This window comes from Balaenoptera borealis, assembly GCF_965194805.1.
Source record: "Balaenoptera borealis genome assembly, chromosome: 1".
NCBI lineage: Eukaryota > Metazoa > Chordata > Mammalia > Artiodactyla > Balaenopteridae > Balaenoptera > Balaenoptera borealis.
Genome location: NC_138860.1, coordinates 60,373,972 through 60,399,383, shown reverse-complemented (window position 1 = coordinate 60,399,383; position 25,412 = coordinate 60,373,972). Strand labels below are relative to the sequence as shown.

Sequence of the window (25,412 nt, the reverse complement as noted above, 5' to 3'; positions counted from 1 at the left end):
TATCTTATTCATTGCTATATCACTAGCATCTAGTATGGTATCTGACATGGCGTGGGATTTCAAAAAGTGTTTGATTGCATGAATAGATGAATCTTAAAGGACAAGTAGGATTTCACAAGTGGAGAGAGAGAGAGAATTCCTGATGGTGTGGCAGCCTGAGCAAGAGAAAGGGCTGAAGAAGAGCAAATGATCTGTTATGGTCAAAGTCTTAGGTTTGCAATGTAAGCAGTAGCAGGAGATAAAGCTAGAAAGGGAGGTTAGGACTAGATTTTAAAAGCTCTTCCTATGCCATACTAAGAACCACATACTTTTGGAGAGTTGTCAGTGTTTTTAAGAAGGGGACCAAGAACAACTTACTTCTGTGTTTCAGAAAGATAATTGGGGAACAAGGGGTTGAGAGGCAAAAGCATGGGGAACATTTAAGAATATTATGGCTGTCCATATGTGAAGTAATGCGAGTCTGTAGAGGCACTGACAGAACTAACAATGATCAAATATGCTACATTTCATGACAAAAAATGGGATCTTTTCTCTTTTGAAATGGATTTTTCAGTTATACATTTACTATTTGGGAACTGAGAATGAAAAGAAAGAATTTCAAAACTGGCCAAAAAATTGAGGTTATAGTTAACTGGAATGAAACAATTTTTGCCCCTTTAATATGGGGATATGTTTCATCAAATAAATAAGAGGCTGTAGTATTCCATGTAGATGAACTCAAACTGTAGAAGTAGTTTGTCCCTGTATTGAACAGGAAGAGATGGGCTATTCTGGCAGAAGAGAGCATTTTTTTCTTGAAATTCATATATAGCAACAAGAGAAGCCTGGATTGAATGACATAATGCCTATAAAATTATACCTAGCATTTGTATAGTGACATTACTAAATCAAGATCTAAATGTTTGCAATTTAGAGATCCACCGCTAGATGGAGAGCTTGTTTTATCACTGAGTATCGTACTTTTACAAAGTTTTAAAGCAAGCTTTATCAAATTTAAACTTCTCAGCATATTTAACACTGATAGAATGTGGTTTCCATTGCTTTTTCATATAATCGCTGTCTTTAATTTATATATGCAAAACAATTTAGAGTTAAATAGGAATCGCTATCATTCATATGCAAAAAAGTTTTGTGAATGTGGAGGCCTATAAAAATGAGAGAAGATTCTGATTGTCTTGGACACTGAAAAATGTAATGCACTTGCATGTTAAAGTACTACTATTATAGGAAAACTTCTAAAATTTTCATTGAATCTGTCAATAACATCTTGTTTCTATAAATTTAAATGTAATAATATATATTTTAGGTTGCTCAAAAGTGTTACTGATTGCTTTTGACTTCAGCCTTTGTGTTATTGAGAAAATGAGCAGAGTGAAGCAGTCTTTTAATGAGTTTCACCAATATGTATCAAGTTTAGCTGTCATTTTCCATTTAGTTTTCTTTTACTCTTAATCTTTTATATGCATGGTTATCAATTTTAAAGAATCATATTTTTAGTGAAATCAAACTAAGTAATATTTTCTTCAAAATTAAGGGTAAATGATAGGAGTTGTGGGAGGTTGTATTTAACGTACTCATCTGGAACTTATTAAAAAATTTTTTTTGAAAAAGACATCTGTCAGTTCTAAGGGGAAAATACCATCTTGGGGACAAATCCTTTCAATTTAGTTACTATACTGAGATGCTTCAGATAAAAACTAATTTGTACTAATGATGGAGGAAGCATGTGTAAAATAGTCACTGATTTATTCCAAATGGAAAGAAATTCCATTTCACTGACGCTCTTCTAATACCATTCAATTTACAATTATACATCTTAATCTGTTATTTAACCCATCTCCAGAGCCTATTTTAATGATTATATTTTTTTATGTGGAGATGTTACAGTTGGTACTTTTTCATATTATATCATCTTTGCATTAAGTCTTCTATCCCTTTTTATTATTTTTTTTAAAATTTATAGTCTCACTGAGATTCTTCTATTAACTCTAGTTCTTGGGCATCCTTACTCTTTTACTGTTGCCTCTGACAATTCTTCTTCATGACGGTCCCTTTCTTCACGAGCTTAGTCATCTTTTATTGTGTTCAACTTTAGGTTTGTTTGGTTTTTTTTTTGCCTGTCTGCTGGCCCTTGAGCTTCGAAATATTTCTACAGAGAGGTTCTGTATTTGTTTATAATATATCAAGGTCCTGGAATTTCATTGTCCTGAAACCATTTTAATGATAATTTCTTGACTTGGGGTTTCCTGAATTAAATGTATAGTATAAATTCTGACCCCACGTGTGTTCATGAAGCAAGTGTATGATTCCTATTCCTCATGGATGACTATCCTCCCCATCTAGGGTCTAGGGCAGAAGACAAGTTTTAGCCACTTCTCTGGGCTGCTGAATTAAAATCATCTAGTCCTCTTTTCAAATGATGAGAAAAAGGCAGCCCTTTGAAGTTCCAGGCTCTATATAGGGAATTCAGTTCTATCTTCCTATACCATATAACCTATACCTAGTTCAATATTCTTGTGGTGGTTCTTTTTTGTTTGTGTGTCACTTGGGGTTATATTTTGTCCATCTTTTCTATAGCTATACAGGAGGGGGCCCTTCCAAGTCAGGTCAGTCTACCATCTTGCTGGAGTAGTCCCTTCTATTCTACTCTTATTAATCTGCTTTGCACATCTAAGGAAAGAATTTATAAACCTTGTATTCCTATGACTCAAAATTGGCTTTCTTGAACAGAACAATGACTTGAAAGAAATAACTGGAGCCATTAGAAGATATTTTCTTTTTCCTTATTTGTAGCAATTAACAGAAAAAATACTCTAATAGGTGCCTAATAGAAGCCATCAGATGTGATGATGCTGAAGTGAATATTTACTGAAACTTATAATGGTCTCAAAATTTTTATAGCAATCTTTTAATGAAAGTATACCATCTTGTCATCTTTAACTTGCATTTCTTCAATTAAGTACAAGGACTTCTTGAAATTAGCAGTTCTATAATATCAAGGAATGCCTCAGTTCACACCACCAAATGTTAAGGGAACTTGCTGAGCTGCTTAAGTAACCCCTAGGTCAATAAACTGAGTCATTAGCACCTCCTTTAAATAATTGTTTGTCTGTTACTGGTTCAACATTTATATAACCTGTCATAATACTTTGGTTTTTTAAGGTACAAAAATTACTGCTGTAGGTTTAAAGTAGAGAGTTTAAGTAGCGATGTTTTCACAGTGATAGTTTAACCATACTGTCTGGTACTGAGTGAGTTAAAGTCTGAACACCACAGCTAATTACTATGTAATGCTAACCTTAGTTGCTGGTTCATTTTGAGACTCTTTAAAATATGAACTGTGTATTTTACCCCTATGCACTCTCTTAATGATTTGTTTTTTTAGACTGAAATCACTTCCAGCCATCAGTTAGACTCTTGGTCTCTACATATGCACTTCTCCAAGCACAAATATTTCTTTTTCCTATTGGTCTGCCAGCTCTGTCAGAGCAAATTTCACTTTAAACTAAATGCTATGATACTTAAAACCTCTTGGATTACTCAGGCTGCTAGTGTGATCTATGACCTTCCAAGAATGACAGCTGAACTTTCCAATTTGCTTATACTGCTTGGGGAACTAAAAGCACATGCCAAAGAGGAAAATGTTTCTGATGTTGAACAGAGAGGAGAGTTCTTGTTGGAGGTGGGAGCAGGAGACTATTAAGTACTGAAAAATACTAATAAGAAATGAAAAGAAACTAAACATGCTGTAAAGTCTAAGAGCTCGAGCATAATTCAAAAGTTAATGCCAGCCTTAGAAACTTTTTAGTCCAGTTAAAATATGAATAATGACCTTCAGTTACTGAAATTTAAACACCAACCAGAATCTTAGAATGATAATGCACTATCAAAATGAACAAGTTCAAGAGATGGAATAGAACCTAAAATTATCACAAGTACTATACATAATGGGCTATATCAACTCCCCATCATTCTTTATAAAGCAGACAGAAATCTGACATATGGATATAATCAAAGAGGTAATACCACTATCTAACATGCATGCTACCCCTACTGACATATCAGTCTCTTGTAAATTAAAAATTAATGTTAAGCTTCTGTTAAAACCTTGTCCGAAGTCCTTAAATAAATAATACCGTTTGGAATATTTTTATATAGCTTTGAAACTTTTTCTTTTACTATCTTTCATAAGAGGTATATAAATGTTAGTTGTAAAAAAAAATCTCAAAAACATCAAATATAAGCTTAATGGACAGTTTCCAATTTATGCCCTAGTCTACTTATTCATTTATTTGTCTCAATAATATAGGCTAAATAGCCTGCAAATTACCTTTGGCTGATAAAAATCAAGTGGTGATTGATAAGGACCTTTTTTTGTAGCTAAATCAGACTAAGTAATATTTTTCTAAAATTGAGGGCACAAGTATGGATAATAGTAACTATATTTAAACAAATTAAAAGTACATGTTTTTAAGTAGCTAAGCATCAAAGTTTGAAAGTTCGATTCTAAAATAAGTTTATAATATCAAATATATAACAACAGGCATTTCCTTGTATTATTATGATACTTTATTTTTTTAATAAAAAATTTAAATTGAATGATTCTTTATATTCTACAGTGCTTTACAATTTTCAAGTTTTAAACACATGATTTCATATAATCCAATAAAAACACTTTTTCCCCCATTTACCCCTATCTTGTCACTCCCCTTTCCCTCTCCTCACTGGTAACCACTAGTTTGTTGTCTATATCTGTGAGTCTGCTTTTTTGTTTTATTCACTAATTTGCTGTATTTTTTAGATTACACATATGTGATATCATATAGTATTTGCTTTCTCTGTCTGACTTATTTCACTTAGCATAATTAAAACATCTATGTTGGGCAGTGTTATATAGATACTTTCAGCCTTCAGTAATTTCAGTAATCAATACAGGTCAGATAAATATTTAATAGTTATTTAGTATCCTCTACAGCACTTAGGATCTCCATATACTACATAATACACCAACAATGCATTTAGCACTAGAAGAACAGTTAATAAAGTAAATCTCTCCTCTTAAATCTCATAAACTCTCTTGGCCCTTGAGAATGTATTTATTATATTATAGGTCTGTAAATTAATTTTCTACTTAGGTCTAAGGCTAATTTTAGATTGTCAAGATACAAACTGATTGAAGTCATCCTGATCAACTGGATTGCAGTCTTCTGATGATGAAACAAGGTATTTCTAACAGTGTCTTCATAGAATGGGGCTAAGCACCTTTTGCACACACTGCATTGACACCAAGCAAATTCCGTGTAGACTGGAATGCAGAAGTATATGATTCTAACAATTACTTTTCTGACTTCGCCCTATTACCATATTTTAAAATTATTATTTTCAAAGCAACATAAGGAAGCATACTTTTTTTTTTTCTTTCTCACTGATGTACAAGGGCATTTTTGTCCTTTAATTTAAGGACTAGTAATTATGTTTACAAATTCAGCTACACTAACTTAAGTATGAACTTATCAACAACTCCTGCATTTTATTAAAGTTAGTGGGGTGCAATGACCTCAAAACCAGAATATCTGGATATAATTTATGTCTCTACTGATATAACTTGTCTCCGTCTAAATCTGTAACTTTCTTTGTCATGATTTCTTTTTTTTTTTTTTTTTTTGGTAAAATAAGAATAATGGCTATCCCTTTTAACATCTCTCTGCCTTTAGGTTATTATATTTCCAGGTCTCTTACAAGAACAGTACAAAGACTCTTGTAGTATGTACTTGGTGTTATTGTTATGACATATGAAAATGATAGAGGCTTCCCTAGAAAATACTTAAAGAAATTCTGGCTCCTGCCATATAATCTAGACTGTTAAGAGACACTCTATCATACTTGGCATGCTTCTTACACATGCTTTCTGTTTGCCTTTACAGGGCTCTTACATAATTCATAGAGATTTATGCCTACACATAGGCAACTAATTGTTGTTGCACTAAAATAATGCCATGGCCAATCATATCTTCCTTTACCATAGTGAGACTGGACTGCTTGTATAAATAAAATTATTCAATCAAAACCCTTCAGATTCTATGTCAAGATGGATGCAAACGATACAACACCTTTAGGGATGAATAATACTGGGAAAGTCTCTTTACATGCTTTTTCATCTTATTTTATATTCAGGGACTTTATTTTGAAAGTAGTAAATCAAGGGTAAGGTTTTTAGTTATTTCACACAAATCATCACTTTCCACATTGCATACATTCCTGCACTTAGGTTTACTGCTATAGTGTTGGCTTTTCTTTGAAAAGGGCACAGGGTCACAGAAGTGTTTAGGGTGGGGTATCTTCATTCTGTGGTGTTCACTATCTTGCGGTGGTGCCAACCTGACAATACGGGACACATAAGCAGAGCTGGGTAGATATGAGGAGAATTCTTCAGGGAGATGGGAATGCACTATACATTTTTGAAATTACAGGCAGTGTAGGGTTTTAAGCAGTATTTCCAACTAGCACATAGGTATATCCATATTAGTTACTTCAAGTATGCAGGACAAGGAAAGATTACAAATTGATTTAAAATGACTAGGGTGCACACTTGCTGATGGCAAATAGTACTTCTCTCCCTCAGATTTTAGAAGAAAAAGGCAAAATTCAACTGTAGGATATTGACATAGTTTCTGTTTTCCCCTTAGTATATACAGAGAATGAGCTGAACTATAATAGCCCAATATTTATAAAGTCCTTAAAACCTAGAAACCTTTAAAAAAAACTTTTTGAGACTTTTAAGAATTCCTGCTTATTTACCACCTCAAAAGAGATCTCCACATGAAGTTTAAGTACCCATGTAAATATAGCTTTGTGGGGTTTCTTGTATCAATTTAAGTTACAGTTGCAATTTAAAAATTTACTTGCCTAACTATGTTCACAGAAGCCTCCTCCCATCCTTTCACATTTGAGGGGCTCTAAATTAGCCACTTGATACTGTCCACACAAATCTGGATTCCTTTTTAAGATTGTTTTGCCTTTTAATTTCTGACAGGCCAATATGAAGGTGCTTTGTTTTTGGCTGGGAAAACCTGAAATGGAAAGAATTTCTGAAAAAGTAGGATGTATCAACTTTAGAAAAAGCTAAACAAAGAAAATAGGCTTAAAAATATATTAAAGTATGGTATATTATTTGAGATAGAATGCTGACTTATGTCCACAAAAGAGATGATATTCAGAAAATCATTAATTATGCTCCTCTCTGTAAGTCTATTCAAAAGACTAATTATTTAAAATGTTTAACTTTGATTACAGGCACAAGAAATCATTTGTTGATCGTGCCTCTCTAGTCTGAAATGTGTAGCTTTTATGTAAAAACCAACATAGCCATACATAGATTTTACACTCACCAATAATTAACTTTAATGATAAAAGTATAAAGTTTAGAAAAATACTAACCCTTCTTCTCAAATACAGAAACAAGGCCGCATTTGAAAATAGATTCTATTACAGAGTGCCGCATTTGCCTCTCTGAAGTAGGTCTGAGTTATATTTAGTTGGCAGAGGTGCTGAGTACTTACGAGATTACCAAGTGATTTGGGCTACTGCTGAAAGACTGCACATTGGCCTAAAATCCCTACAGGTAAAATCCACAGGATTATAGGTCATAATTAATCCCCTTAACTCCAGACTTCCTTTCCATTTCCATAACCCTCAATGGAGGTTTACTGCCTTTTTTAAAAAATGAGAAAACCTAATGCATTTTAACAAATCTAAAACTCTTTCAATTAAAAGTTTTGATAATTCATCAACAGCTATGATATCAGCATTAAAAAACATTCAAGGACTAAAATGTTTTGTCACTTATTTCCTTGGGAATATCTATCTACCTATCTACCTACCTACGTAAACCTTTGCTCATGAGATGGGAGGCATCAGAACCCAACATTTAAATCAAACTCTTTGATACAATGTCTCTTCAAATCTCACAATTATCCAAATTATGTTTTGTAGGACATTGATGTGTTTCTAAAGAGACATTCTATTACAAAGCTATGAAAAGCTGCTGTCTGAACTAATCCCTCCAAAGTGCTTACTGTTATAATGAAGTAACTAAATTCTAGTGAATTACCAGACCATTAAAGATCAGTGTCTTATTAAACAGCCTATATAACTCAGGAGGTTGTATTTTAATAATAATGTGATTCTTTGTCAAATATTGCACTGCTTAGGTTAAAATGCAAAAATATGAATCTATAAATCTGTTTTCTTTTTTATCTAAGAAAATTCATCACAGTATCTTTTAAAATTATTTTTATTTTTATTCTGCCTTTGAGATATAATTGACAGATACTAGTGTCATTAGATTATCTGATTTTTTCTTCTGTAAGAAAATGTTAAAGGTATAATCTTTTGTAACAGAAGTTAACAAATGACAACACTCCAAATAGCATGCTCTTAAAAAAAAAAAAAGTGTCTATTTAAGACATTACGGCATTCTTCTCTAATGATTAATTTGTGTCCTCTAAAGATTAAGGACAAATCAAAAATGTTTAAGATGTTTATTTCATTGGGACACACATACACACACGCTTATTTAATCAAGGTGTGAGAATAACACAAAAGTTAGCAGGAACATGTAGAAGACCACTGATGTATAAAAACTGACACTGTACTTAGTATTAATTCCTTAATTATTTTTCTAAGCACGATAATACTATTACCTTTAAAGATTTTTTAAAAAAGTGATATAAAGAATAATAAATAGGATACTTTAAGTCATCTCAAAAAATTATATTTTAACCCTGAACTATATACCCTTCTCAATGGGAAAGGGATTATTTCTTATTGCCCTCTATCCCTAGAGCCCTTCAAGTGTTTCTAAATTATAAAAGTTACTGAATAAATAAATTTTAAGTGTTAAAAAGAAAACATTAAATGCACATTCTTCCTTTAATTGTATTTTTATTTAATACTCTATAAAGTTAATCTCATTTGTCATCACAGAAACTAAGTAAAAGTTAAAAGTATCTTTTGGAAATAATCTCCAACAGTATATATGCTATACTTCTGATCTATTGATTATCAACAGGTCATTAGTTAAGACCCAGTAATAGGAAAGTAACAAGATCAAAGAAACCTTTTATTCATGTTAAATATGGGGTAGAATTTGTTTCTACAAAACATAGGCTATTTGATAATGAAAACTAATATAAACCTTGTAATATTGGGACATTACAAGTTTCTATTGACAATAAACCGTTTTTTTTTTAAGCTAGAGAATGCTTACGTTCCATATAAATGAGCAGTTATCAGTACAGATATATTCAACTGGATATGTGGTAGTATAATACATGTGTACTAAGAATTTTTTAACTCAGTCATAACTATAAAGGAAATCATCTTTATGTATATAAAATACTACAATTCAAAAGGCAGTTTTTTATGTTACGTAGGTTACTAAAATATTTCCCATATAGCATAGGCTCCTACCAACAATTTTATAATACAAGCACATAATACTATATATACATCTTGATTATATAGTTAATAAATACTACACATTATACATTTTAAATGATCTGATTTACACTTTAAAAAGATCACAGTGGTTACTATGGGGGGAAAATGGATTTCAAGGGAAGGTAAATGCAGAAGCAGAGAAATTAATTAGGAGGCTATTTTGAATGGTTCAGGTGACAGATGATGGTGGCTTGGACTAGAGTACTAACGGTGGAAATGGAAAGAAAAGGCCAAATTTGAGACAGTCTAGAAATGAAAACAACAGGACTTGCAGATGGTTTGCACTGGGGAGAGTGGTAATGGTGAAGAAAAGGGAGGAACCAGGGAAGACTCCAAAGTTTATGGCTTGAACTACTGGATGGTGGTGACACTTACTGAGATGGAAGATTAGAGGAGGCACCTATTTGCATGTAGGAAATCAAAAGTTAAGTCTGATGATTTTATTAAACATTCAATTGGGTATGTTAAACAGTGAGAGGAATAAAGCTGGTGCTCAGAGGAGAGGCATCCGATAAAAATACAAGCCTTCAGATAGTATTTAATGCCATGGGATCTGGATGAAATCCTCTAGGTAGTGGGTGTAATTAGAAAAGAGGGCTCCCCAAAATGATATGGATAGAGAACAAGGTTGAAGTCCTGAAGTAACCAGCATTTAAAGGTGAAAAGGAGGAGGAAGATCCAGCAGAGAACATTGGGAAGGAATGGAGAAGATCTTAGGAGGAGAATTAAAAAAACAGGGTATCTTGAGAGCTGAAAGAAGGGAGTTTCAAAAAGCAGGGCCTGGATATCTGTGTCCAACACTGCTGAGAGTTAAAGATGAGAAAGGTCCATGGATTTGGCAATATGAAGATTACTAGCGATTTTGACAAAACCGGAGAAATAGAAGAGTGAATGGGAGTCTTTTGAGATGCACTGCATGAAGAGAAATGAGAAATGGGTAGTAGCTGGAATGTGATGTTGGGGCAAAGAGAGTTTAACGTTGGAGATTCCACATTGTGTTTATACCCTGACAGGAACGATCTAGTAGAAGGGAAAAGAGTGATGACATGAAAGAAGTCCTTAGGAAGGTAAGAAGGGATGGGGTTCCGAGCAAAACTGGACTTTGAAAAAAAGGGCACTTCCTTGCCTGTAACAGAGGCAAGAGAGTGAGGTGGGGTAAAAATAAGAGTAGACACTGAGAGGTGGGGAGATAACTTGGGCAAGTTGCTTAACTCAATAAGCTTGGGTTTTCTTAACGTCTCCTTTCCTGAGCTGTTGTGAAGATCAAATTAGATAAGGGATGTAATGATAGCAATTAGCACACTGCCTGGCACTCAGTAAATATATTTCAGTAAATGCCAGCATTACTACTAATCAGCCTATCTCAGATTATATACAGATTTGAAACCATTTTAGAGAATAATATTTCAAATAATACAATTAGAATAAAGATTAAGTCTGTATGGCACTGAAGCCTGCATTGTTTCTATTCCTTTCCAGTAATTTCATGTAAAACTGGACTGGATGGTTCATGTTACAGAAACAAACTTTTTGGAGCAGTTTCACTTATTTAAGATTTTTCTTTTGCTTTTTAAAGAACAACAAAAACTTAAAAAAATATGTTTATTTTGTGCAGAAATTTTCTGTGGACTTTCATGTCCAGAATTTTGGATGGACTGTGGACTGTCTGATGCAGATTTAAAGTATCAGAAAAACAAAGAAGCAAACTAGAGAACAGTCCCCACCACCCCCAGATACAGTGTCTAAAACTGTGCTTTAGTTTCTACCATTTTTTTCCCACATGCAAACTTTCATGTTACAGTTTAAGTACACGTAGATAGGCTTATTTGAAAACACAATAATTCTAAGAGTACAAGCTACAATTTTAAAGTTCAGCATTTCTACATTATACTAAATACCTTCTGAAAAGGCCTAGGGTAGTGCTGTACCTCCCCCTCTCCTAAAATTTTCAAGCCATTCTTTTCTTACCCTCCTTTCTTATTGGGGTAACTAAAAACTGACACTTTCCCAAAAATGGGTCCTCTGTTTTATCAGAAGATCTGACTTTACTGCCCCCAAGTAAGAAATCTTATTCTGTGTTTCAATATATTTTCAGTTATTGTTTTTATGACAGTTGTCTAAATCAATGAATGGGTATTATGCACTGTTGATTTATCCCAACATTTTGATTTTTATGAAAATAGAAATAATTTATTTTGTGAAAACAGACAGCTATAAGATAATAGTAACTGGCTTCAATGGTGAGAAAATAGAAGCTGATTTCTTTCTTTCATGTATCTTAGCATATTTCATATTTATGTAGATTAATAATGATCTATATCAACATATATTAATAAAATGTATTTATCAATGGCTATCATCTAAAATGGCATTCTAAAAGTGAATTTCTTGACAGAAATAAGTTTAGTTGCCAACCACAAAATAAGACGGTAGTAAAGATAAAAGGTATAAGTGAAAAATAAATTTAACAACGTGTATTAACTGAATCAAATAGTTAATGCTTCAACTGAGAGGTTTCACTGCAGTAAAAAATAAATGAGATTTTACTATATTTCAGTCTGAAGATGCATATATTTAATAATGTATAAAATTCAGCTTGCTTAAATGTGATTTTGAATTTCCATTGATTTATTCAACAGATATTTATAATATTTCCAATATTTGTAAGGACCCATTTGGTAAGATGGTTCAGTGGATACTTATAATGATGTTCTTTTTACTTTAAGAATAGCTCTTACAATGTAGAGATCAAGTTTTTTGAAATCCTTTAAGTTCCTTTAAATACTATGAAATCTTCTCTGAAGTCGAAAGTGAAAAATAATGTTCTGACTTATTAAATAAACTCATTAAGTGCAAATTTATGTTGAAACTGAACATACAACATAATCAAAGAAACAACAAACCAGCTTACTTTATTTGAGCGGAAAGAGAGGTCGGGTCTTTCAAGAGCACGAAAGCAGACCCAATTTGAACATTAATGGCAGTGCACGTGCATGTGCAACCACTCTCTACCCTGCCTCCCCAACACATGCACACCTTTCTCCTCTCAGCTTATTAGCATTCTAAATCTTTCTCCCAGGCTTGGCCTTGCAACCACTTGCTTGATAAAATAGGTCACTTAAAAAGGAAGAAAGCCCAATAAAATGAATTACAAAGACAACAAGTTTAAACTGATTGCCCTGTTTTCATACATTGTAGCTGAAATCTGCAAATATGCAGTTGGCTGTGCTTTGGCATTTAACAGCAAGTGATCAGCAAGGAGGAGGAAATTTTATTCTCATTAACGGTTGCAGATTTACTGCAGTGAAAAAGGGCTATGTAACCCGAGATGTGACAGTACAGAAAGATCAAAGCCTTGGATTGGAAACTAAATAAACCCTCCGGCTACTTCCTGCAAGGAAAATTCACTTTGGCAATGTAAAACAGAGCCCAGTTAAAAACTACTCTCAGTTTTATGAGCTGTCATAGCAGCTCAAATGGTTTGGACTGGCTGAGTTTAGAACATTATATTTCCTTGTTTTTGTCTTAGATACTTCTGTAAGCAGTTTTAAAGACTTTTTTTTTTTCAACACAACAACAAAAAAAAAGAAAAAAACTCTTTTCTTTTGGTTGAAACTGAGGAGGTAACCACTAAACTTATTAAAGCAGGCAGGTCTTCATTTGCACATTCCTTTCTCATTTACTACAGTTTAATATTTTGCTCTTAGATTTATTTGGCAATATACATTTACCTTAATAATTCATCTGTAATCTGTACAATTCCTATTCAAAATAAGTGCAAATCAGTTTACAGAGCCCATATGGCTCATATCTGAGGGGTGAGCTATTTGTAATAGCACATCTGGAAGGACTATGGGCAATATGGAGAAAACGGGAATAAATTAATATTACATTTAAAAACCTATAGGCTCTAGGTTTCGTCTGTTTTTAAAAAATATTTAAGAAAAAACATTTGTTTAACATTTCTAATATATGTTTAATATTTCTAAATAGGGACTTTTAAACAATTATTCATAAATACTTAAATCACATTGTTATATCAATCAAAACACAGATGGGCTAGAATCAATCAACCCGTCCCTGAGTTTAGGAGTAAGCTCAGTATCATTGAATCCAGACTTAAGGGAAATAAAAGATGACATGCTCTATTTTCCTCTCTCTTTTATTTTTTTGGAGGGGGTGGTGGTGCTTATCAACCAAATTGCTTATAATTTTAAAATTCTCATTAGACTACGAATAAGCAAGACTTTGTAATGGTAATCTGGGACTTCCCTGGTGGTCCAGTGGTTAAGAATCTGTCTTCCAATGCAGGGGACTCAGGTTCGATCTCTGGTTGGGAACTAAGATCCCACATGCCGCGGGGCAACTAAGCCCACGCACCACAACTACTGAGCCTGCGCTCCACAACTAGAGTGCCTCATGCCGCAACTACAGAGCCCATGTGCTCTGGAGCCTGTGCGCCACAACTACTGAGCCTGAGAGCCCGCGCACCACAACTAGAGAAAAGCCCATGCACCGCAACAAAAGATGCCACAACAAAAGATCCTGCAATGAAAGATCCTGTGTTCCACAAGTAAGATCCGATACAGCCATGAATAAATAAATAAATAAATAAAATTATAATGGTAATCCGCATCCTATTCCCTTTAAAAAAAACCCATAATTGTTTTGAAAATAGGAGCATTCCATAGGTCAAATATGTCATAAAAGCAGTCGTCTTTGCTTAAGGACTTTCTACTTTCTTTCTTTTTAAATTTATAACTAATTTTTATATATCTGTGCAGCCAACAAAAATGCTATTAATATGTATAAAAATGTATGAACTTTAACATTGGATAATCACTCTTAAATGGCGGTGATATAATGAACTTCCTAGTCATGAATGGACTAACTCCCATTCATTTCTTCTAGTACAAAGCTACACCATAACTGATGTGTTAACATTTTTATAGGATCTAGTCATATTCATATTACTTTTTTCATTTATAGACTCAATTATGCTGAATTTCTTCTCCTAAATGGAAGTCCTAATAAAGTGACAATAAATTTGGTTTCCTCTGGGAGCATCTTTGGATTTTACATATAGCTAACATGCATACCTCCAAAAACTTAGCTCAGATCACCAGATTGAAAATTAACACGAATTTGATGAGAGCAGTCTGTCACCAACTTCTTCTCGTTTCTAAATTTCCAAAGGAAAGTAAATCGCTTAAAATATTTTTTCAAGTCAGTATAATTTCTCTAGCATAAAACATCTTCCCAGGTTTCCAGGATTCTTAGTCTTGATTGCTGGCTTGTATTTCTATATTTCAGTAAAGTTTACAATTTGCTAATGCTGATGTGTGATAATCTAATAGAATCTGGCCTTAAAAGTTATAGGCCCAATTTACTAATAAAACCTAATTCAATTTTCCTTGGGAAATGCAAATCATTAGTGCCCAAGCAGTGGAATGGAATTTCCTTGCCCTTTTATGGCTAGAAAGAAGTTTTCTCTATTAAAAAGTCTAAACAAATAAGTCAACTAAGACTAATATATGAAGATTCATTTATAGGCATAAAATAATAGCATCATGTATATAAACATTTATATTGGTTAATTAGCTAAATAAATGATTTGCATGAGACATTAACCCTTCTAGACTGAGATTATCCCACTCATTTCATCCTCATTTTTTATACAACTGGATTAATCTGTAGAGAACTTAATGAACTAACTACTTAAAAGAATTTAATGGTAGTGAACTAATTAGTTACTTAATGTGTTAATAAATTTTTAGCAACTTGTTCTCCAAGCAATCTAAATACCAATTTGCAGTAAGCCATATACAGCGTATTAAAGCAAAATAAGTAAACAATATATTGCATCACGCAAAAAAACCTACATATCTTACTCTGAAGTTTGATAACACTTACTCTAAAATTTTCTAAAGCACAGTTCACTGTTAAGACTAATATATCTGCTTGCCTTTTGGAGGCAGTAATGGTGTAATACTAAGAATGCTGGCTCTTACCAAGCTTAAAGGCTTCGCTATTTATTACCTAACTGGTTCTGGGCTAGTCCCTTAAAAATCTCTGAGTCTTAATTTCTACATTAGTTAAAATAGGGCCAATACTACTCTTTGCCCTATATACCTCACACACTGTTGATGGTCAAATGAGACATATGATGATATAAGTGTTAGCTACATGCAAGTTATTAGTCCTGGTATACTAAGATTTAGACCAAAAAAGTGCCTTAAACATTTTATTCTTTAAAACTTTTAGAAGGCTCCTAAGACATTCCATCTTCTGAAAAAAATAAAAATAAAAAAAAGAAAACTAGCAGAATTGTTATGAGTATTTAGAGACAAAAAAATGTAACGTGATTTAATGTAAGGATCGTGTTACAGCCAGTCTCATAGTGTAAAAAACCATCTATTTGCATTGGTTTTATTTTCTCATCAGAACTGTGTTACACAGCTATTGCCACTCTTGTTCTCCTGTTTTCACCATCCCACAGATTTAACCACTTCATTACCTTAGATGGGATTTTACCTGTCATATAGTAGTATTTCTTATGAATGGTTTTATTCATTTCAAGAAATTTTTACCATGCATTTCTGATTGGTTAACACTAATGAAGGTGGGAAGAACTTAAGATTATTTCTATTGGTTATACCTAGCCGTAGCAATTATTACTGAGTGTGAAATACATGTTTATACATACTAAAAACAATGTCATTTGGACAACCAAATACAATTATAATAAAAATTTGCACAGATCTGGATATTTTTAGATCAAATCATATACCCTGAAACAGAGTAACTTTTAAAAGTAAACAGGATATTGTCTTGTTACCCAACACCATGGTTTCTATAGAGGTTCTGCTGTATATGTTTTAATCATGATTTAACAAAATTCCATTTAAAGTGAGAAGCAACTCTTGCAAATATCCCAACTTAGATACAGCTAAGAACAAGTATTAGGGAACTTCGCAAATGTGCATATGAAAAGCAAAGAGTAAATAAAATGTATAACAGTGCCTGAACAAAGCATTCAGCAAGGTTTTTTTTTTAAATATTATGCACTGTTAATAATAATGTTTTAATACATGCAAAAAAATATAAATGGAATGACCAAATATTTCAAACATACTGTCAGCTTTCATTACTAGAATTACAGATGTGGCAGTGGTGTACTCAATTTTATGCTGTCAAAACATCATAGGTGAATAACAGTTTTATTAAAAATTTTTCTCAATAAGAAAAAAGCAAATTAAAAGGTCTCTGGGGTCAATTCTTTAAAAAGATGAATTTTATATAAAGTAAATATCTATTGCTAAATGTATCTATTTTTACCTATTTTGACTTTCATATTTACTTAAATCAGAACACTGGTATAATATAATCTAATATGTGGACAAAATCATGTGGCACAAAAGTAGGTACTAAAAATAACATTTATTCCCCAATTAGGTAAGTGTGTCTCACGATACTCAATGTATCTATTTTCTTGATAGAAAGAAATCACACAATCATTTATCCAGTCTTTATCTCTGATTATTTCATGAGGATAAATTCTGAGAAATGAAGTTACAGAATAAAGGAAGTATATAATTTTAGGCTTCTGTTCTCTGTTACCAAATGTATTTCACAAAGGTTTTGTCCACTTAAGTCCCACAAGAAGTGTGTCAGAGTACCTCTTTGCTCCCATGTGTGGGTATTAGCATTAGAAAATCTTTAGCAACTGATAGGTAAAAACGGAATCTGGCTGCTTTATTTTATATTCACCATGTCTGGAAAAATTACTAAAGTCAGGAGTTTTTTTAAAGACTTCATGAAGCATGTTCTCCTCTGAGAAAAGGTTATAAAGAAATTAGGAACAAAAAAGCTACACACTAAATAAAGCAGCGTTTTTTTTTTAATGATTACCTTTAAAAGATTTAATAAGTATTTTATAATTCATTTAGTTCTTACAATGTTGCTGAACAAATGGTTGGTCTCCAATATCTATCAAAGGGAAATGTTTCTATGAGGTTCTTTTCACTTTCTTTTGATCCTTCCACGTAATTTCTACATTACTGCCACAGTAATGAAGGTCACTAAAACTGAAACTATTAGAACAAATGGAAGAGTTTGGTTTATCAATTAAAATTGATATAGGACTTATCAAATAAGGGATTTTATAGGCATATTTAATTTTATCTCAATATATGAGAATTTCTCGATTGCCAAATTAAGGGTTGTAATATAGACATTAATTTGATTTATCTTTTGAATAACTGCTTTGAAATAATACCCTAATATATAGTTCTAGGAATAATAATAAAGGTCGGTAAATACTACACAATGCCTTTTAGACAGGCAATATTTAATTTTAAGGTTGCTTTTCTCAAGTGAAATAACTGAGTTAACTAAATGGCTGAGTTTAATGAAGGTGATCTTATAGCTAAAGAAATAAGTCTAATTTTTACATGTAGAGTCCCTGTCTTAGGAAAAATTACACATTTAAAATTTTGGATAAAAGATTATTTCTCATATATTAAGAAAATAATGTGTTAGTCCTAGTCAGTACAATTTTAAAAAGTGCAACTAATGTTTCAACCATGATTTAATGTTTTAAAGAAAATATATTAGAGAGAACAGAATAAAAGGTATATATGTGAAATATACAATACATATAATGAACAGAAAAGTTAATCACCAAGTACTCTAAGAAAGAAAAAAAAGAGGCAGGCATATACACAGAAAATGAAAGTGTAAGATTCAGATGGCTCAATAATGCACACATTTAGTTCATCTCTGACTCTAGTGAAATGGTCAGTAGATGACATCACTGTGCCAACCACAGAGAAGATCTTCAGGCCCTCTGAAAAATATTTTTCAAAGCCCCAAGGAAACCTAAGCAGTCTCTGAAATTTTTTTCCAGTTTATGAAAATTGGATTCTTATAAAAGAAAAATGGACCATTTTTACTGCAACAAAAACTGATTTGTAAAAGCTGGAAGCAGTTTAAAAATACTCAACATGAGGTTCTTGTTAGTCTTGAAAAGTAAGAGTTATAATAAAAAAAAACTGTCCAAAAATATGGTACGGATACATTGTATATAAGGGGAAAAAAAGCTAGTCTTACTCCTATTATTTTTAATTAGCTTCAATAGCAAGTTCCACTTTACTTTCTAACGCCAGTTCAGGTTTTGGGAGGGGAAGATTTACATCTGACCCACTGGCAATGTCAACTCTATAGCTAATGCCTTGGAGCCCTAATCCACTTTGCATTACCTTAAAATGTTGGGAGATTCTGGTGCCAAGAGGTTCAAACTGATAGTGACACATGTCTAAAACCCAGGATTCGCTGTCCAACTGCCAGTATGTATTTTATCAAACATCCAGTCTCCCTTGTAGAATAGGATGGATGAGTTTAACAGTTTTCACTGTTTCCAATTAAACTGCCCTGCTATATTACAAAAATGCAGACGTTCAGATTAAGAAGGACCCCCCCGACTTGGATTTTAAGTAATATACAATTTGAACTGTTTAAACAATACTCTAAATTTGACTCAGTTACCCCATTTTAACAGACTTGTCCCATTACTAAACATGGTTATTTTAGGAAGAAATTGAAGAATTTTTCTGTGAACAATTAAAAAAAAAAAAACTCTTACACAAATTAGAAATTTATTCTTTACCCTGCAGTAGCTTGGGATTATCTACTTTACCTGAACCCACTGAAACTGACATGTTAAAAATCCACAAAGACTGAAAAGTCATGATTACTGGTTGAATAGCATGCCACTTGGCACTGTCATGCTGTTTCGTGTTCTCAAATCATTAGAAACAATGGTAATTATAAAAATTCACATTTTATACATTTTAAAAATATTATTACTATTCCAATTAACTTGACACTGCTTGTTAATCAAAGACATATGATGAAGAACAGGGAAAGAATTTGTAAGTCATCTGGACAATTTTCCTGATTTAAAGAAAAAAAAAAAGCCCTCAAAATAGATAACATTTCCTGTTTTTAAAATCAGCTTTTTCAATATTCAAAATTCAATCAAGACATTATTCTTTCATAATTAACCCAAATTCTTCACGTTGTTCAGTAAGTCTGCTTATTCTCATCTTCACAGTAAAGATGAAGAATAAAAGTTCAACACCTTGTGTCTACATTTTTCAAAAAATATTCCCATTTTGCTTAAAATCAATTAAAATGAAACATTTCAAAAGCATCATTTTAAGTCAATGTTATTTGGTCTAATAGGTTTTAAATTTACCTATTGGATATCAGAAGCCTAAAGGTAGCCATTAGTTTCAAGTTTCACATCTGGGACATTATGCATCAAAATTATCATGCCAAAATATGTGAATAATTATGGAACAATTTAAAATACTTAAATCTTTGTAGAATTAAAAAAATAAGCCAGAGTTAAGATCCATGGTTTGTTGCTATCAAAGAAGAACAAAGAAATCCTATCAGAAGACAATCCTAACAATAAAAATTATTCATAAAAGAAAGAGTAAATGATTCTAGAGAAGGTCAATAAAAAATGTAGCAAAGAACAACTATGAATTTTTGGTTATACTGTAAGCTTTCTCTGTATATCTGCTGATAAAATTTAGAGTCCCTTTTTATTTGATCTGTTACTTAGAAAAAAAACTGAGGAAATTCATAGTAAATTATTTCTTCTGGAAATACAAAGAGAAAATGATACAGTTACATGATTTAAGGCCTGAAAAACTACAAAAGACAAGAGATGAAAGACTTAGCTTTCTCAAGGGAAGTTCTTTTGAAAGGGCAAACAATTCTCAATTCAAAATGATTATACTAAATAAGTATATCACTCTTTTGATTTGAAAAAATATATAGTCTACATGAAGTTTTATTAACTAATCCTTTAAACCAACATTGCTGTGATGTGTCTTTTATGATGTGAAAAAAGCTACTTATATATTTTTATTCTTGAAAAGGAACTAAAGGCACAAAGGTAAGAGAACTTTCCCAGTCTTTTAAAAAAACACTTGTTAACAGAACTGAGGAATAAAATCCTGAAATCTTTGGACACAGTACATAACTTAGTCTTTGAGTATAGCCATCTCTCTAAACATCTTTATTGTTTTATAAAATGACCATTTTTGAAAACCAGAAATGAAAGATTTTGCTGAGCTGAGCTCAAGTTCATTCCTCTGGATATTCAATTTTAATGAAAATGTTCAGGTTCTTTAAAATCACATAACTATAGAAAAAAATCATGTCTTTCTCAAATAAGCAACGCATGGTTAGTATCACACAAAAACAATGTTTTGTTCATAGTGAAACATAAATGGCAGAAAAATTAATCTTTTAAATGCTATCAGCAAAAATTTTCAATACAAACATTAGGATTATATAACAAAATAATTTCTTCCCTTTCTAATTATGTTTCAGAAAACATTTGTACAGTGAACTGTCACATGATGGAGTATAATAGTTATAATAATTAAAGAGAATCTCTATTTAAATAATTATAGCTAACATAGACAGAGACATCAGAAGTAATCAAAAGCCATATGCTTCTGGTATTTAACCATGTTTAATTTTTTTTTTTCCTAAGGCAAGTAGTTTCTCATCATGACAATCCAGTACACCAATGAAACTATTTCTAAAGTGTTATTTATTTAAAGTTCACTAAAGACTACTGAACTACATATAAGGTTATTACATTTCATAAAATACCCCTGTATTTTTCCACTATGCTTTTAAATTTTGTCACGACCAACAGTGGGTTGTGAAATCAATATAGTGGGTTGCAATCTGCATTTTAAAAATAAAATTGAATAGACTAAAACAGAATATATCATTGTGTATTACAGATAGTAAGAGTAATTAATTACTGTTTTAAGAATTTTTTGTTTTATATATGTGTGTCTATATATATAACATATATATATATGTATATATATAAATATGTATGTGTACACCAGGTTGCAATATGAAAGGTATTTCTTAATATGGGTTGTGGCAAAACAAAACAAAACAAAAAAAAAACTTAAAAGTCACCATAATATGCTGTTTCCTTCAAAATTAGGCACCGTGTTATACTGGAAAGACCATAAGACATATAGACCTAAGTTCAAATTTTTTTCTCTATCATCCTACATGTGTGAGTTGGTTACTTAAATTATTAGAGCCTTGATTTCTTCATTTTTAAAATGTCTATGAAAATAGACATTATAATAATCTTGCTAAGTAGGTTAAAATAAACATAATAAATATTTGCAAAATAAATTATACATAATAGATAATTGATAATGGTTGCAATAATTATTACTATTGAATTACAATGGCTTACTACAAGTGATGATTCAAGAGTTGTAACACGTTGGTCACAACTGTATCCTTAAACACATTCTCCAAACATAAATATTTATGTTAATAAAATGTAAAATTTTAGAAAAGAAAATTAAATCAATAATCTAAAGAAAAAACTAGTCTTAAGGGCAAAAAGACTACACCTATTCATTGGACCATTTTAATGTGAAATTTCAATAGTCATCCTAAATTAAAATATTACACCTCTAGCAATGATATGAAGGGAAAACTATTATTTACACTTTCTGGCAAGACTTAAAAAATCTATGAGACCAGTAATGAAGCAGGATATCTGTTGGGGGAAACTTTACTATAATTGTACAACAATGCTGACATGTTAGGTTTTTTTCCTTGAATATTTTATTTGAATGCTATGCAGGGAGGAAAAGTCTTTAATTTAATCAAAGCACCAACTTTTTAAAATGGTGATGTCTGAATAATTGTTAAAATACATGTATTGTAACAATAAATGCTGGAGAGGGTGTAGAGAAAAGGGAACCCTCTTGCACTGTTGGTGGGAATGTAAATTGATACAGCCACTATGGAGAACAGGATGGAGGTTCCTTAGAAAACTAAAAATAGAACTACCATATGACCCAGCAATCCCACTACTGGGCATATACCATGAGAAAACCATAATTCAAAAAGAGTCATGTACCACAAAGTTCATTGCAGCACTATTTACAATAGCCAGGACATGGAAGCAACCTAAGTGTCCATTGACAGATGCATGCATAAAGAAGACGTGGCACATATATACAATGGAATATTACTCAGCCATAAAAAGAAATGAAATTGAGTTATTTGTAGTGAGGTAAATGGACCTAGAGTCTGTCATACGGAGCGAAGTAAGTCAGAAAGAGAAAAACAAATACTGTATGCTAAGACATATATATGGAATCTAAAAAAAAAAAGAAAAAAAAATGGCTCTCAAGAACCTAGGGGCAGGACAGGAATAAAGACGCAGACCTACTAGAGAAGGGACTTGAGGACACGGGGAGGGGGAAGGGTAAGCTGGGACGAAGTGAGAGAGTGGCATGGACATATGTACACTACCAAATGTAGAATAGATAGCTAGTGGGAAGCAGCTGCATAGCACAGGGAGATCAGCTCAGTGCTTTGTGACCACCTAGAGGGGTGGGATAGGGAGGGTGACGCAAGAAGGAGGAGATATGGGGACATATGTATATGTATAGCTGATTCACTTTGTTATAAAGCAGAAACTAACACACCGTTGTAAAGCAATTATACTCCAATGAAGATGTTAAAAAAAAAGAACAAAGTTAAAAAAAAATACATGTACTGTGTTCTTATTTTATATTCTATTGGCTTTGGAAAACACTTAGGAAACAATCTGGGTCATTAATTTGGCAAAAGTACTGTCTATTTCAATAGACAGCCTGTATTTTCCAAAGTGAGGAAGCATATATATATATATACACACACACACATTTTTTTTTAGAACTGTGATCTTCATTTTTTTACATACAAAATGTGACTTCATAAGTTAACTTAAAATCAAATGAGTATGTTCTTGAAAATATTCAGCATTCTTTTCTTTTTTTTTTTACTCTTTAATGGAAAAAGAAAAATGGGAAGTAAAGAGAATTTTAGCTTTTCAAAAACAAGGGGAACAGCATATATTAGATTTTTCTTGGAAGACTGTTTACCTGCCAGGAAATGAATGCTGCCCAGCTACATCTCCATTTTGAAGGTGATAATCATTGAAGAAATCTGGACTCATGGCTCCTTCAGAGGCAACTAATCCATCTAGGAAGAAAGAAAATAGTAACTAGTGAAACATCTTTGCAGGGAATAAAAAGGAAACTGTTCTATCAAGTAACACAATAGAAAATAACTTGTATATTTAATCCGGAAGAAAAATGTTAGCATGATATTCAATTCTCTCTGGGAGTATGAACAGAAGAGCATATATACTTAAGTGTTCTTTTACAATGATTGGACATTTATTGAGCATCTACTATGTGGTAGTACTATTTTATTACAGAGATGAATAAGACAATCTCTGCCTTCAAGGGGCTTCTAGTCTTCTGGAGAAGACAACAAAAGTTAAGGGGTGAGGTAGGATAGGGAGGGACAATAAACCTTCCAGGCTAAGAAACAGAATGAGTAAGGAAATAGAAGAGACATTAAATAGCATGGTTTTGGTAAAGACCAACACTCTAGTATGTCCCACATTTTATACCCAGACAGCTTCATTTGTGTAGTATGATTAGGGAATTATACATTTCAAATAAGTGAATTTTTATATAAGCAATGCTTGACACTTTAAGTATCAAACCTTAAAACAAACACACAAACTTGGGTTAGAAATCCTTGAAAATACATTTTATATTTCCTGTGTTTTTAAAAAGTACACTGAATATAATTTTAAAACTTCTTGATAACTCAATCTTCATTATAAACATCAATTATTATATAGTAACGCCCTAGGTTATTAGATATATTTGACTACCTACGCTATGTGGCTACACTAGTATGCTTTTTGAGCACTTTTTCTTTGCTTATGAAGTGCTCCTTTTCCTAAATCTAAGTCTTTATTATTACTTCTTGCTGATTTTAGAGTGATACTACTTTCTCACTCACTCCAATCTAAGAATCCAGATGACCTATTTTTGATACAATTATGAGTAAGTTAAGAATAAGAAGAATCTGAGGAAAAAAGATCTAAGTGATGGCTTCAGGGCTGTCTTATGCATAGAACAAATATATTTTAGTATATGGCTTTTGTAATTACTATTTGAAAAGCTCTGAGGCCTTTTAAAGTTTCCTTTTCTCAAAAGTATTCTGGGTTGGTAAGTGACCTCTAGGTCACTTGTTGGCTAGGTGGTATCCACAACATAGTTTATAAATTTGGCACATAGTAAGCAAATTATTCAGTCACCAGACAATCATTTTACACCTACCACATGCAATAATACTTTGCTAGGTCCTGTGGAAAAACTTAGAATACATAATTTCTGTTTTCAGGAATTTCAGGTTAAGTGAAACACAAATAGACACTTAAGGTGCAATTAAATAGTACATTTCATTAATAAATGATACACAACAGGAAGGGATATACATACTAAATGAATGCTGGAGGCTGAAAAAGCTACAGAGGGATTACTGTGTTCTGTAGGGGTTAGAAAATCCTACTTGGGAAGGGAGGGAGGCAGAGGTGTAACGGATTTGAGTATTGATAGACAGCTGGGAATTAAATGATAAAATCTGTTTAGGAGTAAGGGTATTAAAAATTGAATAGATGGTAAAACTTAATAGAGTTGGGAAATGAATAGGTAAAAATAATTGGTATTTCCATAAGACTCCTGTACTACTCATTTGTTACATATATCCATTTGTTACATACCATATACTAAAGACTTGCATTATTATTTAATTGTTGAATTGTTAATAATACCTTTGGTATTTACCTTATTACTTTAGTAAATTTAAAATACTTAAGAGGTAGCTAAAAAGTATGTAATATTTAGTCCAGTTTCTGTGTCCTCGAAAAGTTAAAAATTCTATAAACCACAAGGCCAGCTAAACACAAAAAAAGTTACAAAAAATGAAAT

General features: G+C 32.3%; 1 protein-coding gene across 2 annotated transcripts in view; it reads right to left on the bottom strand.

Moving 5' to 3' along the window:
- Positions 1 to 25,412, bottom strand: part of KIFAP3 (kinesin associated protein 3) — a 167,291-nt gene that overhangs the window by 6,067 nt on the left and 135,812 nt on the right. For both annotated transcript variants that reach the window (XM_082383822.1, XM_082383823.1), the window contains exon 19: positions 23,505 to 23,604. In XM_082383822.1, the coding sequence (XP_082239948.1) occupies positions 23,505 to 23,604 (100 nt within the window). The remainder of the gene's footprint in view (positions 1 to 23,504; positions 23,605 to 25,412) is intronic.